Consider the following 18,998-nt stretch of genomic DNA (forward strand, 5'->3'; position numbering starts at 1 on the left):
CCAGGAGAACTCTATGCACATAGCTGAGAAAAACGACAGTGGAAAAATGTTTATGCAAGCAGAGGAGTAAGATAGGTGAATTCAGTTTAACTAGCAATAAATAATTCCCACTGTTTTCTTGTAGGATTTACAAAAGGCTGGAACGATTCTGTGAGAAAAGGTGTCTGAGGAGAAACTCTTTACTAAGATATAAGCTGCTATATTCTCCATGTAGTTTTAATATCTGGGCCACAGAAAAAACTCACCAACTGGCTAATCATGTGAGTGAAAATATTCACACCAATTTTAGGTGCTATGAAAAAAGTTTAATATGAAAATAGGTAAAGACTGCTCTGTATGAGCATGTATGTGGTGTCTTTTTTATGCCAGATCATCAGTATGAAACGGATTCGACAAAAACGCAATCTGAAACTGAATACAGCGGTCATCTGAGCGGCCATACACATCACACAGACTCATTTATCTCCAAGCATTAGGAAGAATTTCTTGAAATTGTGTATACATCTTCTTCCCATTATACGTGCACAAATGCCAGAAAGCTCTCAGAGATGAAGAATCTCAGAGATTGTTTCTTTACAGTCCTCTCTTTTGCAGCAAACCTTTCTGAAGCAGAACTAAACTAAACTATTTGCAGAAAGTTGAAAAATACCAAGGAGTTACTTCATGCTACTCTAATTAATTAAACTTTTTACACAACCCAACCAAAGTAATGGCTGCTTCTTGGGCTCTGAATAGGCAGAAGCTGCCTTTTCATTTCCTTTTCATCGACCTCAGATGCACTGGAACACGAAGAAATTCTGATTTGTTTAACTTCTGGGAGAAGGCAAATGTTGCTAGATTGCTAGTTTAAAAAAATGTTGCTATATGTGTTGCTAGTTTAAAAAAAATGCATTTGGGGAGTGATTTTCTTTTTCAATACACATACAAATCAGAATATTTCAGGTGCATGTTCCTGTGCATGGTAAACCCATGCAAGTCTTTTGTGTGAATGTAGAATTCAGAATTCGAATTTGGTGCTCAAATTTGGATTCAGAGTAGAGAAAAGCTTTCACATGGACTTCTCAGTTTTTACTAGATTCCGTTTTCATCCTGGACTAGCAGATCCTGAAGTAATTTCAGCACTCATTCTCCATGCTTACTGCTGCAGCTGGGCTGCCTGCTCCAGTACACATTTGATACTTATTGTCAATACGGTCATTCACAGCGCTATATATGTGAAAAGTCCCACTGAAGCTCATGATGTGGGTAATAGTAACACATCTGGATACAGTGGGGAAAAGATTCATCTAAAATACGGGATTTCAATTCAAGGAATTTCTGAGTCCAGCACTGATGCTGATTCTTTGTGGTTATGTGCAGTTGATAGGACCCTTGAGTGTTTCTGGGCTCCTGAATCCACCTTGGCTGCACCCTACCTCCTATCACCCACACTCTCCCTTCCCAATTCTATAGCTTCTGTTGAAGGGAAAATCCTTGATACATAAGCCCAAAGGAAGCTACAGCAGGCCCCCATCCTGGATAACTGGGGCATCTAGACATGAGGGATGTCCAGGGTGCAAACTTAACGTATAGGTTAGAGCTAGCCTATAGGACTCCAGTGACTGCACTTTTAAGTCCCAGATGACTTACTGGTAATTATTTGCCTGCTTGACCTGGTTATCTTGGAGCTACTAGGTATTAAAATGTCCCTGAACACAGGTAAATTATTTGAAGACGTCTGGAAAAGCTTCAAAGATCTTTTAAGTGCAAGGATCAAGGCTACAATGTTGAGACAAGCTATTGTACAGTGCACAGATTCATGGAAAGCAAGGCTAAAAGGGACTTTCTAAGGTCACTGAGGCTTAAGGTATCCCACCTACCAGTCCGCAGAATGAATTCACCCCACAGCACAAGTCCACCTAGTTTCTCCAGATCACAGGAGACTGAAATGACTCTTAGGGCAACAGGTATAGATCACTGATACTTTCCCTACATACTTCTCATACATAGAGGCAAAGCAGTTATTGCTGTACATATGCAATTTAGGAACCAGGTTCCAAATCCAGCTCTCCAGACCCTTAGTGAACGAAGGTTATACTCAAGACAGCGCTGATCACTTTTTATCAAATGTTATATGGGAGACTCACTAGGGAAAGTGCAGGGGGAGGAGGGAAGAAGAAGTCCTCAGTCTCTTCTCCATTCTCATTGCCTAGTGAGGGGTACACTGCAAAATCTGACAGCAAAGTGACTGCACATGGCACAGCCATGCCTTGTCTTTCCCTACCGCCTCCTATCCCAATCCTAGCTGTGTCCTGGAGGAGTGAGAAAAGTGAGCAGTGCCTACACAAATAGCTGGCTTCACCTTCGCTGCTGGCTTCACCTTCGCTGCACACAGAAGAATGTGATCCATTAGCTCTGCAGTTATTCTTGGATTTGCCACTTGCCTCTCAGAGGGATTCCTAAGGAGCTCGTGAGAGGAACAATAACCCAAGTGCAAAGGGAGGGCAAAATGCCCATCACACTGGCACAACAAGGACAGTTTTGTCCCCCAGGGGACATTAGTCTAACGTGCTCCTTCTGAAGGTTCAACTGCCTGGATGCTCCAATTTCCTTTAGCTACCACGTGTTTTAGTGGGCAAATATAAATAGGCCCAGCAATATTATAATTAGTCGGTGAGTCACTGGCATCTCTGGAATGCAAACCGTGTGCTGCAAACCGCAGGAAAATGGAGACATGCTGACAGTTAAACACAGCCATTTCAGTCTATAATTGCAGAGTACTAGTTTTACAACCAGTACCTCTACAGTAAAATGCCCAAACATCCTTTATAGAGCTACAGAAAAATACAGAGATCATAAATATACTGGCATTTTGTTCATTTGCGCATGCATGTTTCAGAGGTGGGGAAGGAAGTCTCTAGTTAGACAGCTGAAGTCAATCTGTAGTACAATCCATAACGCAACTTCTGCAGTTGCTATACAGATGGCATTTGCAACAACTCAGGAGTTTAGCATCAGAATTTTGACCTTCCCTCCTTGCTCCATTAACGCCACCCAGCGTGGCTTCCACATGCTCATGTTATGTAATGCAGCACGATGGTTGTAAGCATCCCTCCCCAGGGTTAAATCATTCTTAGCATTTTATGGGAATCATTGCAAGTCATTCTGTACTTCCATTGCAGCTTCCCTCTGAAAAGAGCAGCCAGTATCTGTTGGGGAGCGTTCTTTCCTCTGGAGGATAATGTTGAGGATTAGAGTCCTGCCTATTTTTTTTTAATTCTAGAGATCATCCAGATTTCTGCAACCAAATCTCATGTCCTGCAGTCTATTTTAAAAGAGAAATAATACAAAAGTGAAGTTTTAGAACCTCCAGAAGCATAATTCACTTGCAATACCTTGGTATTTCACATATTGTTTCACTGCAATGTATTAGTTATATATGAAAATACATAACGGGCTCATCTTCAGGATGCAAAATGTTATCACTGTGTTGTCCTGCCTGGCTAAAATTAATAGGAGGCCATGATTCTTTGTTAAATGCTGATGAAACCAAAATGAGAAACCGGCAATATGACGGGGATTAAGTATCAGAGCTGGGCTTCTATTTTGAATATTTCAGGGCAACTGAGTTAAACTCTCTTTTGTTTTCGTTTCTCTTCTTGAGAAAAAAAAATAACATGGTACTTACATGGATGCTGTGAGAATTTCATTTAATATATATTGCTTTAAAATATCTCACTTTTCTAAAGAGAAACCATGTTTGCCCTAGTATCTGAACCAGATTTCTTTCTTCTCTTCAAAACCCCCTATGTGTTTTCTAATGCATGCAGCATCATTTATATTCCGAATCTATGCGTTATGAACTGTTAAGCAGGTGCTGCTTCACTTCACCACCAAAATTTGTATCAGTAGCAGAATAAAGCCCTATGTATACCCTTAGCTCTTGCAATCCTATTTTACTGAGGCAGCTCTCACTGAATGCTATAGCTAGTAACTTTTCATTTAAATACTGTGATGCCAGAGTGTCATAGAGTGCAGTCCCCTGCTATGAGAGGTAGCCCTGTCCATCTTTGTCTGCTTGTCTCCATTACTCCTACTTCACAGCTGGCTCCAGGACTTTATACCTCTGACAGTTAGAAAGCTTCCTCAAATATCTTATCCAAACGTATTTCTTGGACAGTTTATACCCATTTTTTTTACTGTACTATTTGTCCTTTAGTTTGAGTGATTCCCTTGTCACCCTACCATTATTCCTTTGGCATCTTTGTGGAAAGCGATCAATCATATCTCCGTCTTCCACCTGCATACTGCAAGATTAAACAAACCAAACTTTTATAATCTCCTGGTTGATAATAGTCTTCCCAGCACCTGAACACATTAGTCTCTTCTCTAGGCTGAACCCATCTTTCCTGAGGAAAGGAGATCTGAGCATAGTTTTCTAAATAAGCTATAACCAAGGCCTGTCCAATCACCTGAACTCTTCCCTGTCTCTATCAGACTCTACCTTATCCTACAATGTGACCTCTGCTTTTTCCCACAACTGTGTCACAGTGCGGCTCATAATCATCTGCTGACTGACTAAGACACCATCAATTCTCAGAGTATGCATTTACAGCGCAAATTTCTGTTACTGATCCCTAAGTGTAAGAACAGGCCCTCTGAACTAATAAATTTAATCCTAAATCGGTCACTCCAAGTCTTTTAGGCCAACCATTTCCTCCTCCTTAATATTCTGATCCCAACCTATACTGTGGAAATTCTCAAAGAACGTAAGACCTATAACTGGATCTTGAGGAGTTTCACTGCTGTCGGCCCTCCAGCTTGATACTTCCTTTCCTATAAACCCTGCCATTCTTTCCCTGCTAGCTAATTTCTGATTCATTTTACAAGTTTTATTAACCTCTAGCTTTTTCTACTTCAGCAATGATTTTCAAAATATTACTGCATCAAATGCTCTGCTGAAGTCCAGCTAGATGAGATCTACTTAATTCTGTTTGTCTAAAGGAAAAAAATGCCTGTCTTTTAAGAAGAAAATACCTGTTTCACCTGTTGTCTCTCTTCCAACTCATGATGTGCTTTTGGATGTAGTTATTCATTTGATTGTGCATGGAATCATGCTCCCTACCCTCAACCTCTAACTTTACCAAATACCAGGCCTCTTCCACTTCTCAGTCCTGAACTGAACACTCCAACTGATGCCACTGGTTCCCTTCATCCCCCAAAGTTTGTCCTTTTACAGTTCATCTTATGAACTAGTCTTTATTTTTTTTCCTTCTCTTTAATCTCTAGTGACTCAACTCCTTAAACTAGAGTGACTCAACTCACATTCACTTAACTGCAGACGCACATTAAAAGGTACCAGGTCATGGTATAACTAGTATGTAAATATGGCATAACAAAAAGGACAATCATTGACGATGTTCTATGTGAAACAATTGCATATGCCATTTGCTAGTGTATCTCACCAAATAAAAAGAGATAAAACTGCCAGAAAGATTTGTTTTCTCTCTGTTAACTACAGTTCTGAAATCTTCTACCTTTCCTGAGAGAAAGAAGATGTTTTGAGAAGTGTATTAATCCTCTGTCCCCTGCAGCCAAAATGAGGATTACTGTAACATCCTCTCTATGGGGCTGTACTTTGAGTCCACCTAGAAACAAGCTTGTGCAGGATGCAGCTGTGAAGTGCTGTGTTAGGAGCCTGCTGGGCTGAGATCAATTCTGGCTGTCATTAAGCTTCAAAGTGGAATGTAACATGCTGGCATTAAGTGCAAAGCCTTGAACAGATGAAGGCTGGGTTAGTAGAGCAAAAGCCTCCCTCCCTGTTACTTGTGAATCAACAAGAAGTCTAGAGACGAACTGCTCTCACCAACGTGAGGCAGCAGGAAGCAGAGGGTTGCTCAGAAATGCAGTCATCCTTAGGGTAGACTATAAAAGCCCCTCAGCAACAGCTAGCAGCACAATGAAGCATTTCAGAAGTGGAAATACAGCACATCATTAAATCAAGAGAAGTCTTCCAAGTACTTTAGCTAGGAGAAGACAACTATGCTCTTCTGGAACAGGACCCAGGGGTTACTGTCCTAAGAAAATGCTATGGAGTATGTAAGGAGTAGGGAAGGAGTGGAACAACATTTAGATCCCATGTTGACGATCTCCAGCATCATAATGACCCTTAGCAGAGTCAGAGCCCCAGCTGAGCATCATTGTCCAGATATAAGATAAACATTTTCTTAATCATAGAAAAAGGAAGAGGAATTTTTGTTGGCTCATCATGTAAGAGCAATCAGATTACTTCTATAAAATCTCTTCTATTGGCAGAGAGGGACCAGAGATGTTGCAGTATTCAGTTACTATAAATAATCTTTTTATTAAGTCATTGTATGGTATGACAAGCCTTACACTTAATGGTGAGCAGAGCATCTCTGGCCTAATATATGACTGCCCTATGTTATCACAGACATATTGCACCAAGGGAAATTCTAATTAGATATTAGGGGAAAAAAAAAGTTCACCATGACAGTGATCAAGCTGGAACAGGTGCCCAGAGAAGCTGCTGACTGTCCATCCTTGGAGATATTCAAAACTGGACTGCAAAAGGCCCTGAGCAACCTCCCTGAACATTAAAGTGGATCTAACTTTAAAGCCCTGCTTTGAGTAGGAGGTTGGACCAAATGACTTTCGTAGGTCCCTTCCAACCTGAACTAGTCTACAGTTCTTCAGACTACCAAGTCACCTCTGAAGTGAAAATGATGAACTACATCATTAGATGTAGATAGTGGCTATCTACAAGCAAAATGGGATTTGAAGGTAAAGGCAAAAATAAGTAACTTTACAGAAGAGCACATGAATTACAATAACAGTCAGATAAACACTGATTAGACATAGGTAGCCATTTACAACACCAGTCTGTAAGGGATCACACAGAAAATGTGAGTCTGAGCAGGGATATCATCTTCCTACTCATTTTGGGCTGCAATTTCCACCACAAATAGGTTCATTCAGAAATAGTAACACAATTTGCTGAATAGTTCACTGTTTGCGCAGCCCAGTAACAGGAAGACCATCAGAATAGCCTGCTACAAGATTTAGCAGTGGACAGCAGCTCAGAATGGGTGTCTGGTGACTACGGGTTTGACCCTGCAGACCAGAAAAGATGTTACCACCCAGCATTATCACAGGCCTAGATGAAACCACACTGCAGCCAAAATAAGCTGCCCACAGACAATATAGTTGGAACTGGTATTTTGTGCGGTGTGAATCCCCCAGCGAAGAAACTCATAGTGAGTAGCATAGCTGTCAGATCTTGGCCATTTCTACTCATAATCAAGTTGCAGAAAATCCTCTTGCCTCCCACTGCTGTGACTTAACTTCTAGGGTCAGCTACAGATATTCTCATTATATCCTCGATGGGCAGATTTTCTCTGCCAACAGCTCAAACAATCTTGTGTCTTGGGTCCCAGAAGAGAAGTTCAGCCCATGCATATGTCTGACAAATAAATTAAGTCCTTAATCTGGCTGGAAAGATGTATTAGAGCTCATAGAAAAGCAGAGATATCACCAGATCTGTTTTCCTCTTGATTTTTCATGAGTGTTTCAGAAGACAGAGTTCTTGAGACTTTTCATCTTCTCTTGTTTTCTTATATACACATATATAAGTATTTCTTTGGGGTAATCATCATTGCACTTGGACATCTTACAACAATCACAAAGCAAATAAATGGATATCTAAACTAACCAAACATGGAGTATTAAAAAAAAAATGTTGTCTCTAAGGCATATTGCATTCCTCTATCTACTACACTAAGCTCCATTGCCTTTTTAATTTGCACCAAATCACAAGAAAGCTCATGATTAATTTGCTGTCAACAAATAACTCTTTTCTATCCCTGCAATTTCTAGTGTACTTCTACATCACTGAACATGTGTTGGACTAAGAAAATACCAACTCGAAAACATGTAACAAATCAGAACATATCACCAGAGGAACACAGTTATACCATTTCAATTCCCAGATGTACAGCAGAAAAGCATGTCTTTTTACCTGGAATCTCATCAGTCTCCCCACTGGTGTGTTTGAATCGGTCTCCTTCTACATGGACATTTGGACACAGAACATCTGAAAAGCAAAAGAATCATGTTAAAAAATTATCACAGACAAACATAACATTTTGTAAGCTCTTGAGCTAACAAAACCTAATTTACTTTTTTTCTTTTTTTCTTTTGGACCAACATGTCCACTGCAACAACTCTTCTTCCTGTCTTTAAGCAACCTAATTGCTTTCCCCTACCCTGTCCCCAGACTGGGCAAGAGAATAAACACATTGTATTTGATTTTGAGCCACTATTTGCTGACCAGCCAGCCAAGAAGTCAAATAGAATAGATGACCTGAGCCTTTCTCTCAACTAGGACATTATTTTGGATTTCTCTCTTTTACTGGTCCATAAACAGGCATGAAGGTAACAAAAACTTAAGAACGTTGAGACTAGGATTCAACTTGCAGATTAGGTTGAATTTGAACAAGATGTTCAAAAGGTTATTGAATGGGAAGACTTGACATGCAAAGATAGGTGAAAAAAACAGAGCAACCAGCTGCACAATCACACGAACTTCCTCTTCTCAGGACACTAGGCCAAAAGTGTTCAGCATGGTCCATTGGTGAAAAACTATGTCCTTGTAAACAAATCCCTCTGGCTAACTGTGATAGTTCATAAGCACATGAAATACAAGAAAAATATTCTCACAACCTTAAATTCAAGCATAGCAGCAGAAGAGTTACTTGTATCATGGCAACTTCTGGAGGCTCACCTGAGATTGCGGTACTGTCCAAACTTTTCAAAAAGGACAGCTCCTACTCAAAAAAACTCACTGCCCCTAAATACATTAAACAGAAACAAGATGGATCCAAAGGACAGGACGATGAAGTGATTTCTATCATGTCAAGATTCCATAACAGGCCGGTGTCAGAGATAGCAAGTGAGGCCCAGTCTCCTGTACCTTACTATATTTTGCTTGTCAACACTTCTCCAGGACCATGACTATATTTAGGTGCCTGTGCTCCCAGGTTTGTTCAAGCAGAAAGCAGCATTAAGTACGACTAAAACTTCAAAGAACGTTCACTCTCAAATACGTGTGTCAAAAATCATGGAAATACCCAGCCTTTGTCAGCCATTTCTCGTGCTCCCAATTAGTGTCAACACAATCGCGGATGAATGCTTTTCTGCAAAGAACTGTCTACCTCTCCACCTCTCCCCTGCCATATATTTGAAGTAACACTTACTTATAATTTGTTTTCCAAGATCAATAGGTAATTTCACACTTGTAAACAATGGGGACAGCTAACTCCAAGAATCAGTTTAATGAGAATACAAAAACGTACCCCTGACTTTTCACTGCATGCACAGCCCTCACATTTATGTCCCTTCTCTAATTTAAAGAACAGCCAAGCAAGGACAGCCAAGTCCCACTCGTTCATTCGCCTATTTGTACACACGATGATACACATATCTTCTGCAGTTGCAAAACTCATCCAGTGACATACAGTATTTCCTGTTACCTGCACCTGAGGTTTGGTATCATTCCTCCAGTATCCTTCCTTGTTGTATTACTCAGTGAGCAACAAGGGCTGGCTGATCCCTAAGGAATGGTGAGCCAGGAGCACAGGGTGACCCCAGCCAGGGCAGGGGTCCTGCAGGGAACCTTGAAGGCTTCCTTAAACTATGTGTGAAAGGCCACCTTAAACTGTGTGTAAAAATACCTCCAAAGCCATGTGACAAAAACCACATTTCTGAGGACATTGCAGCAGCCCTTGTATCTCTCCTCCATCTCCCTGACTCCTAGTAAAAAAAGATCCAATATTCTACAATGTTTGGTAAAGCCTAGCAATGAAATCAGATATTTTCCCTGCTTCATTGTGCTTGTGAGTTCATGGGCCAGATTATTAGCTGTAGCTGAAGCACTCTCAGCTCAGTAGAAAGAAAGGGAACTGCAAAAGCCATTTCCCAAAGCCCCAAGGGCCAACACTGGTTGAACACATCTGTCCACCCCTTCACCACACCAAGGGGAAGCCAGAGAGCAGTCACTATGCAAAGTGTTCATTACTAAGATCTCCCTGTTCCAGTGGGAAGACGCATTTAGGACTAGAGACAATTTTGATTCAATGCAGCAGTACAAAAGTGTCTTCATTCAACTAAGGGTCCAGCTCTGTACAGTTCACTGATTCATTTTTAGTGCTTTTCGAGTACTTTAGAAGTTGCTATCAGCATTTTTTTGAGGAAAATGAAGTATGTGCCCTTCTCTTTGCCAAGCTGAGTCAAGCAAACTGATTTCCTCTGGTCTATTTTCAGGGGCACAAAACAAATGTAGCTGCTGCTTTAACAGATAAAATTCAGAATTCACCACACCAGGAGCTAGTATGGGTTGACAGAAATGATAATTTCATCTGAATTTTAGCCAGAGATCTCTTCCTGCCTGATGGTTTGAAAGATATTTCACTCAAGCCTACTTAAACAACAGGTGAAAACACGTAGTTAATCCCCTTTCCATCAGAGCTCTGCACAACTTTCGGACACAACAGGAAGGTTCTTCTCTTCTAGGTATATCAAAGGCTAAATGTCACCACCTTCTCTCCAAAATTGTCTTATATGCTGCAGGCCTTCCAAAGGCCTTTTCTCTCCCTAGACCACAGTTCTGTTCACTTTTCCAGTGTGTTGAAAGTTTCATTATTTTTATGCTGGAATCCCAAAATTCACCTTGAGGGAATGATATAAAAGCTCTTTCCCATTAAGTTCTGGTTCTGTGGTGGTAAATTATAAGTGAATATTCATGCCCATGTCTAATGCTTCCTTATTTTTTCTTTCAAAGTGTACTTTTACATCTACACCCTAAATCTCCTCTATGCTTCTACAGCATAGTCACTTTTCGGATCTGTATCCATATTCCCCCAGTTAAGAAAGTCAGCATGTCCCAGAGCCAAGCCAACACACAGTCCTAACTACAATTTATTATTATTATTATTATTATTATTATTATTATTATTATTATTATTATTCCTGGTGGTTATAACTGATAAGTGTAACAAAGAAACAAAATAATATTAAAATATTATTCAGCTGCCATAATAAATGGTTTTTATTTAAATTCTATTACTTCTATTTCATGTAGCTATCACTTTGTTCTACAGTATGTTTCAGCCAAACTAAGCTGTCGTTGCTTCCAACTATATTGTTCCTTTAAGTTTTAAAAGGATTTTTCATCTTTTAAAGCTCTAGTAATCATTTAGACTTTCAAGAGCCAAAATTACGCTACCTCTACACTCATTCAACTCCAAGCTGTACTGACAAAAGATTGCTTAGAAGTGTCAAAAGCTCTGTGCAAATGTTGATGTTTTTGCTTTAACTTCTCTGTTTTTTGTTACAATAAATGCTCTTTTGGTTACAGGCATTGATTCAGTGCAGTACACAACATGTTGGAGCCCCAGTCTCCGAACTGGAAGGTGTACAGTTTTTCAGTAAAATAAGCATCAATGGAATCAAAATGACCAAAATTCTGCCAAATAAAGAGTAAAAAAATGGAAGATAGGAATAAGACACAAGAGGTACATGTTTGTGTATCCTGAGAGATACATAAACAAGAATATAAAGTTCTCATGCAATGGTAAACTATTTTTGCTTAATTACAGACATATAAATTATCTCTTCAGCCTTTAATGACATCTTACACCCTCCACTAGGGCAGATTAGAACGAAACATGATTTCCTAGCAAGGAAGTATGAGCTATCAAACACCTCCTTATTTTAGTTTCTGTTCTGGAATCAAGATTATACAGCAAATCCATATGTTCACCCAAAATGACAGCACGACAAGCAGTGCCAACTGGCATTCAAGTTAAAAGTGCTCTGTCCAAAGGCGCGTTTAGAGGAAGGGCAGACCAGAACTGTTCCTCTCCTTTGGCTTTCAGCAAGATCCCTGGCAAACGTGAACATTTTAACATAAAAGAAAGGTGCTTATGACCATTCCTTCTGCCGTTGCCATACCAAACTTTGAGTGAGTGTTTGTAGAACTTCTCCAGACATTGGTGATGTTGAATGCCCAACACACGAGGCAGAAAGGTTAATAAAATCTGCACTGCAGCTACACCTCAACTCATTTGTAAACATTTCAACATTTTGCAGAAGTGAAGATACACCCTAACTGACATGAGTTTCCTGCCACTGATCCTTGTTCCATCTTCTCTGGGCATATTAGAAAATCTTGTAGTAGCTCGCATTTTCTTTCCATACAAGTATTTTGTAAAATAAAGTTACTGCCTCAATTTTTTCCTTCAAAGTTAGTCAAAGCAATACGACTCTTAAGTACATATTGTTTAAAAAGACTCAGCTTTCTATCCAATCCAGGTTAATCTGAATGACTTCTTTGTTCTCAACATTATGTAATATTCTATCTATCTTTTACTTCAAGTTCTTTTACTACAAGTTTTATCAGCAAAGATTTTATGTTTATGCCCACGTGATTTATGGAAATTTTGAATAGCATCAGGAGTGCTATATATTCCTCTTACAGTTGCATCAGAAATGTTCCTGTTTGTGATGACTTTCCACTAATGCCTGCTATATGAGATCAGGCAGCTCTTAATCCATTGTAGAATGTTACTTTTTAATTCAAATGCCAACAGTAACAAAGCCTAACAAATATATTATATCTACGTAGTTACCATATCAACTGAACAGTAATCTCCTCACAGAAAGAAATGAGTTTTGTTAGAGATGACCTCTTTTCCATAAAACTATAATCCTTGAATAGAAATACAAAATAATTCCCATTCTGTAATATTTTTTTCACTGGCTTCCAAATTGATTGTTCTATTATTTTTCTGTGAATAAGATCAAGTGAAATGATCTAAAGCTATATATATGGATCATTTTTCATTTTTTAATAATAGTACATTATCATCATTTCAAGGTCCCATAACTTCACTAATGTTGCACTAGAAATCTAAATGTTTTCCCATGTATCTTTCTTCTCTCTTACTACTGCTGTGTCCCCTGGCAATCCAAACCTGCTGATAACAACGGTATCTTTTGTTGGGACAGCTGAAGAATTTCTCCAAGAGACACTTCTTACAACCAGAAGATCCATCCAGGGCTGTCACTTGTAACCTGCTTTCTCCCTCTAGACATGGATTTCTCAGCAGATGATTTCCTGAATGTAGGAGACTTAGTTGGTTCCTTTAGTCTCCTCTTTCCTTTCTTATTTACAGATCTCCAAATTGTTCTGAACTGTTCTTGGATCCACAACAGTATGAAAACCGAGAACTCAGTTCAACCTTAGTTGAGCTTGAGGTCTTAGTGCTGACTCAAGGACAACGGTGTTACATATTCCCTATTCCAAGGCTGTTGATGTTCTTTACAAATAACCACAGACGCACAGAACTGAGAGATTTGAGTGCTACATCCAGGACTTGCTTTCTCCACCTTGATTCTTGTTCCCTCTTGCTCCATCTTATGAAGTCTGAAACAGAGGAGCATTAGCTTAGCAGCCTTTTGATCAGGTATACACTGCAGCAGTGGCTTAAGTACAAAGAAAAAAGGAAAATGCCATGAAAGAATTACTGTAGTCATGGTAGCCACTGAATCTCAAAGAGAAACTACCAAACTCTCTCTAGAAGATATCTGAGAAAAATTCAGACTACAAGGCACTTTTTTCCTTGCTGACTTTTCTTTTTTCCCTTTTCAACCACTGGATTAGTCTACAAGAAGAGGACACAAGGACCTCCTTTCACCGCAAATCCCAAATCAGACCTCTATGCATGCCTTTCTCAGGGATGTACAGTAGCTCAGCAAGACCCTATGGGCAGGAAACCCTTGGTGGAATGATATGGAAGAACTGCCTTCTCCGTGAGGCCAATCTGAATAGCCATTTCTTAAAACCTCCTTTGGAAAGCGACTTCCCTCATTTGGCAAATTTGGTTAAAGTCAGGGCACCACACCTATTACAGTAACACGCGACCAGCAGTATCATGATCCTGCTGCTCATCAGGGCTTTCTACTGAGAAAAACTCCCCCAACATGCAGAGTGTGAAGCACAAACCCCAGCTGCCTGCGCTCCATCCTTTTGTCCTCAGGACTCTGTTTAAACAGTTTCCTCATTTTCATTTTTATTCTTTCAAGAATAAGCCCTCAGCTGCCAACGATTCCTTCAGGGACTTGTGTATAATGAATGCTGAACATATGTAGCTGTCAAGTTATACAAGAATAAAATGGAGAGGTGAGAAGAGAAACACAAAGAGGTTAAGGCAAACAGTATCTTTTACTATGTTTTGTAGGGTGTTTCCAGAGCAAGAATTTTAATATTCCAGAATTTTAGCACCATACAGTGCATTGCCAGAGTTTCAGCTGCCCTCTGTATTTCAGTTTGCCCTTCCTGCAAGAGCAAACCTCCACATTCTCTTAAAAATCATGATGTTCCCAACCTAAAAATTGGAGTTGTCTCATCCCCTGACACCAACCTTTACCTCCCACAAAACCTACCCATAGATAAGAAAATCATCTGGCAAATGAACCACAGGAAGTTCCGCCTGAATATGAGGGGGAATTTCTTCCCTGTGAGAGTGACAGAGCATTGGCACAGGTTGTCCAGAGAGGTTGTGGAGACTCCTTCTCTGGAGATCTTCAAGGCCCACCTAGATGCAACCCTGTCTAACATGCTCTAGGTGACCCTGTTGAGCAGGGAGGTTGGACTAGATGATCTCCAGAGGTCCCTTCCAACCTTACTGATTCTATGATTCTATGAAATGTAGCCTTCATTAAAACTTCTCTCCCCAAAACTGAGACCAGAACTCAAAAAATTTGCAAGGAATGACTTCTCTTTAGCCAATGTACAAAGATGAGTTCTGGATCTTGTGCAGTTTTCAGAGCTAAACAAGAATAACCTTGCAAGCAAGACAGATTTGGAGAGGTACAATGGGCTAGCTGCATAGAGCAAGCTTTCATTCATTATTATTGCAGTTAAGACTGCAAATTTTTTCTACATTGAAACCAGTTTTCCCATCAAAACCTAAACTAAAAGGGAAGGGCCTGGTTAGAAAGTTTTTCTTAAAAGTTAAGAAGGTTTCATGAAGCCAGTTTCTTGGAGGAGCTTTCTCAAACCACATTGGCTCTGCAGCCTGTTGATGCTGAAAATGACTCTATATAACACTACCTCTCTTTGTTCTTTTTTCCTCTTTTTTAAAAAACACTGTGCATATACTAATATGAAGCCTCAAAATCCAAGTTTTCTTTTTCTACTTTGTAAAATACTTGTCCTTTTAAAAATATACCTCCATGTTCTGCCCATACTGACTGCATACTGCCAATGTTCACTGTTAGATGTTCTTTCCTTACAAACGAACTTATCCTTGAAGTGCCACTCATCCTTGAAAACAAATTCTTAAGGAAGAGACCTGGTATAGCTTTCACTTCATCTATAACGGTGTCACTGACAGACTGTGACTGCATCTATACTAACATTATACTTTGTAGCAAGGAGTAAAACAAGGTAGCAAGGTAAAACAGAACATCAAAGCAATTATATCATTTCATCCTGCAGGTTTAATGCCTAACACAATTCTCATTTCCTTTCTGAAACCACATTGTATCTAGTGCACTGCACAGCTTAAAGATGAGCAATGATAGGAAAATGGACTATTAACAGCAACGTCAGCCAAGGTGAATTCCTCCTACTTCCCCTCAAATAGTGTCTGCAGTGATTCTGGATGAGGTTTTCAGATGTGCACACCAACGTGCTCTATCACCATGTGATGGGCCTCATAAATGCCTATAATAAATGGACAGACAACAACAGACACTCCCCAGAGCATAGCTCGCAGAGTGTGCCAACAGTTATGGCTCAGCCTGCCCCCGAAAATACCACCAAGCTGGTAGCGTTGTCACTTTCTCCGTCGCACCATTATTCTAAGGATACCGACTGGGTCCCAAACGACTGTAGTGGGAGTGCAGATACCTGCATTCAGATAGCTACGGTCTGAACTGCCTCTCTCCCCTTTTATCAGTGAATATGAAATGTGGTGCCTTGAGTATAGGTGCAACCACACATTTTGTGTCCTCTTCAGTAGCTGCCATATTCCATGCAGAAGGCAAGTTAAGCTATTACTATGTATTACAGTGTAGAGACTATTCATACCACATACCTTTAAGGTCCCAGGCAAGAGAATGTTCTTCCTATGATCTTTTTGTAGGAACAGAGAAATGAGCACTCCTTCAGAAGGTAATTCAGAACAGGAATTCAATTTAAATGACTGATTCATTCATTCATTTTTTTCATCCCTGAAAAACCTGGTCTTTCCATATTGATTACAGCGAAAATGTAAGGACACATGGTTCCTAAGTTAGATATCTACCATAAACATTGTAGCTACATCCATCTGGTTAAAACAAGTGTTTTCCTGGACTCTGAGGCCATGGCATGGTAAAGTCCACGTCTACGCCAGAAAAGGGTCTTAGCCTCCAAAATAAGACAGCTGAAGACCACGAATAACTCATGGCAGGTTTAAATGCCAAACTGGGCCCTAAAAATGTTCAGAGAGCATTCACTGGCCAGGTTCAAAAGTCTACCAGAAACCACTCTCTACATCTACCAGTGCCAACGAATGCATTGCATTGCCCAGGGAAGCTTCTGGATACACTTAATTTACAATTTCTGATACAGCCAGTAAATACCATCCTTTGGTAAGAGCTTAGTAACAGAGATCAAATGGAAACTCTTGGGCAAATGTGCTAAATTTATTTTACGGTTATATGTCACTTTTAAATGCATTAAGTTGAAACAAGAAAGTGGGAAGGGGATGTCTGAAAAGCCAACAGATGTTGTATCCTGTTCAAATGGGAACAGGGAACTTCAGAGTGTTCTAGTATTTGCAAAGCACTTGAGGTCCCTTTGAATTTAGTGACAAATGACAAAATAGTTCTTTTCCCATCCTTCCAGTTGTGCCTTACTTGCCCCAGAATTCAGGGTGTTAAGGTAAAAAATACAGTTTTCCCAACAAGTTGTTATCTTTTTTCCCTTTTATCACAATCCACTACAGGTTTTAACTCTCCTTTCCATCTGCTCTGGATCTTGACTCAAAAAGGGACCATCCTACGTCAGGATGAAATGACAAATGAAGTGATGATTACCCAACCCCAATGACACAGGGAACACCAAACAGCCCAACAGCCCTCTCTCCAGGGCTAATCCTATACTCTATCCTTCAGCCCATCTTCAAATCTTCATTGAAAATTACTAGTAAGACTGCTGAATTTTAGTGAAGACCTATCTCTCAAAGAGATACCAACCTTGCATGATTCACTGATAGCCTGTCCCTCTCTAACATGCCCACACAAATGCAGAAAACTCTTTGGACTGCTGACAGCAGACATACATTGTCAAGAGGACTGATGTAATTAGCAGCATTTAAGTGAGCAGCATACAGAATTGATTTGCACATGCTTCCACGGGAATAAATGGCACTGTGGGAACTACGAATATACCATCAGGCCTCTGCGCTTCCCAGCTAATTTGCTTGCGTCTGCCCCTAAACAAATACACAAACTGTGTGCCAAGGAGCTTGTAGGCAAACAGGGGAAGGTTTTGAGGAAAGGAATTAGCAGCTGCAGTGCTTTTCCACCCAGGCTGCTAATGATTGCTATCCTGGTACATGTCCCCCTCCTTTCTCTCTGGTTCCCCTCATCGCGGGAAAGAGATGAGGCTTCACCTTGTTAAGTGAGCTTGATCCTAGTGACCCACAGGGTTTCCCCCAAGCAGCTAATCATCACCTCAGCAGACAAATTGCCAGGCATCACACTGATGATCTGTAAAATATTCAATGGGTTTACAGCATTGAGTTGAGTGTGAGCACATCCTGGGGTCACCAGCAGCCACAGCGACCAGCCCTTCCCCTGCGGCACAGGTGGAGTATGTCACTCCCCTTGGAGGATCTGCTCTTTGCTTTCTTTTTCTTTCCACCAGAGATGTCACCAGTCTGGCTCCCTTGGGTTTCATTGCAGCTCGAGCAATCGTGTTGCTTTCAGCCCCACCACTGTACTCCTTGTGACAATTTTCACCACATCCCCTGTCTGCACCTTGCAAGCCTGCAAGGCTGAGAAAGTGTCCTGCTGGCCCTGCAACCCAGGCCAAGAACAAGATGAAAGGTACTGCTCACCTGGCCGCAGGCAGGCAGAGCTACACCGCTTACCAAAGTAGTAGTCCCTAGAGGTGCAGGCAGATGAGATTAGTACCTAGCTGCTTTCTAGGGATGCAGATGAGGATGAGCAGTTTGTGGATGACAACAGAAAGCAGCCCAGGAGACACTACCTAATCTGCTGACTTTTGTTTGGCTGCAAGGTCAAAGCAGAGTGTGCTCGGCAGCCCAGGCAAGGAGCAAGCGGTATCTCTGCCATTCAGCCAGCACAGTCGTGCTATTTGAAGTCTGCAGCTCCTAATTCAAGGGCTGAACTAAACTCAGGCCTTTCTGGTCTGGAACTGATGCAAATTTTTCCCTCTGGCTTTTGCTAACCAGAAGTTTTCCTTCTGTTCTGGTCTCCCACAAACTCGTTCGATGCAGATTAATTTCAGCTGGCTTTCATCCGGAAATGGATTACTGTTATAATTAGTATTTACTGCTTTTAAGCCAAACAGTAAACAAAACGCAATGGCAGCTCTTGTGTCGTCCTCTGGAAGACAATGTTCTTGTAAGGGAGAGGAAACGGCGAGACTACTGAAATGTGTGAGCTTTCCTAAAACTCTGAAATCCACTCCTGAAGCTCTATGTAGTTATTTGTTCAAACATTCAAAGCAAAGTAGCATTAGTTCACACAACTATCAGAGAAAATTAACCTTTGTGGGTTGGTGTAACACTAACAAGTCATCTTGCTCTACCACAGACCATAGCTCTGCTACAGAAAAGTTCTAGGGTTCATAAAGCAAAAGAGCTCAACAACTACCAAAGCATCACTGGATGTTTCTTAAATACCTTCCACTCTAATATGAG

General features: G+C 40.6%; 1 protein-coding gene across 1 annotated transcript in view; it reads right to left on the bottom strand.

Moving 5' to 3' along the window:
• COL22A1 (collagen type XXII alpha 1 chain) overlaps window positions 1-18,998 on the bottom strand; it is a 235,298-nt gene that overhangs the window by 157,442 nt on the left and 58,858 nt on the right. Inside the window, exon 4 of the mRNA XM_062568435.1 lies at window positions 8,018-8,092. Coding sequence (XP_062424419.1) covers window positions 8,018-8,092 — 75 coding nt within the window. The remainder of the gene's footprint in view (window positions 1-8,017; window positions 8,093-18,998) is intronic.

This window comes from Rhea pennata, chromosome 2 (genome assembly GCF_028389875.1).
Source record: "Rhea pennata isolate bPtePen1 chromosome 2, bPtePen1.pri, whole genome shotgun sequence".
NCBI lineage: Eukaryota > Metazoa > Chordata > Aves > Rheiformes > Rheidae > Rhea > Rhea pennata.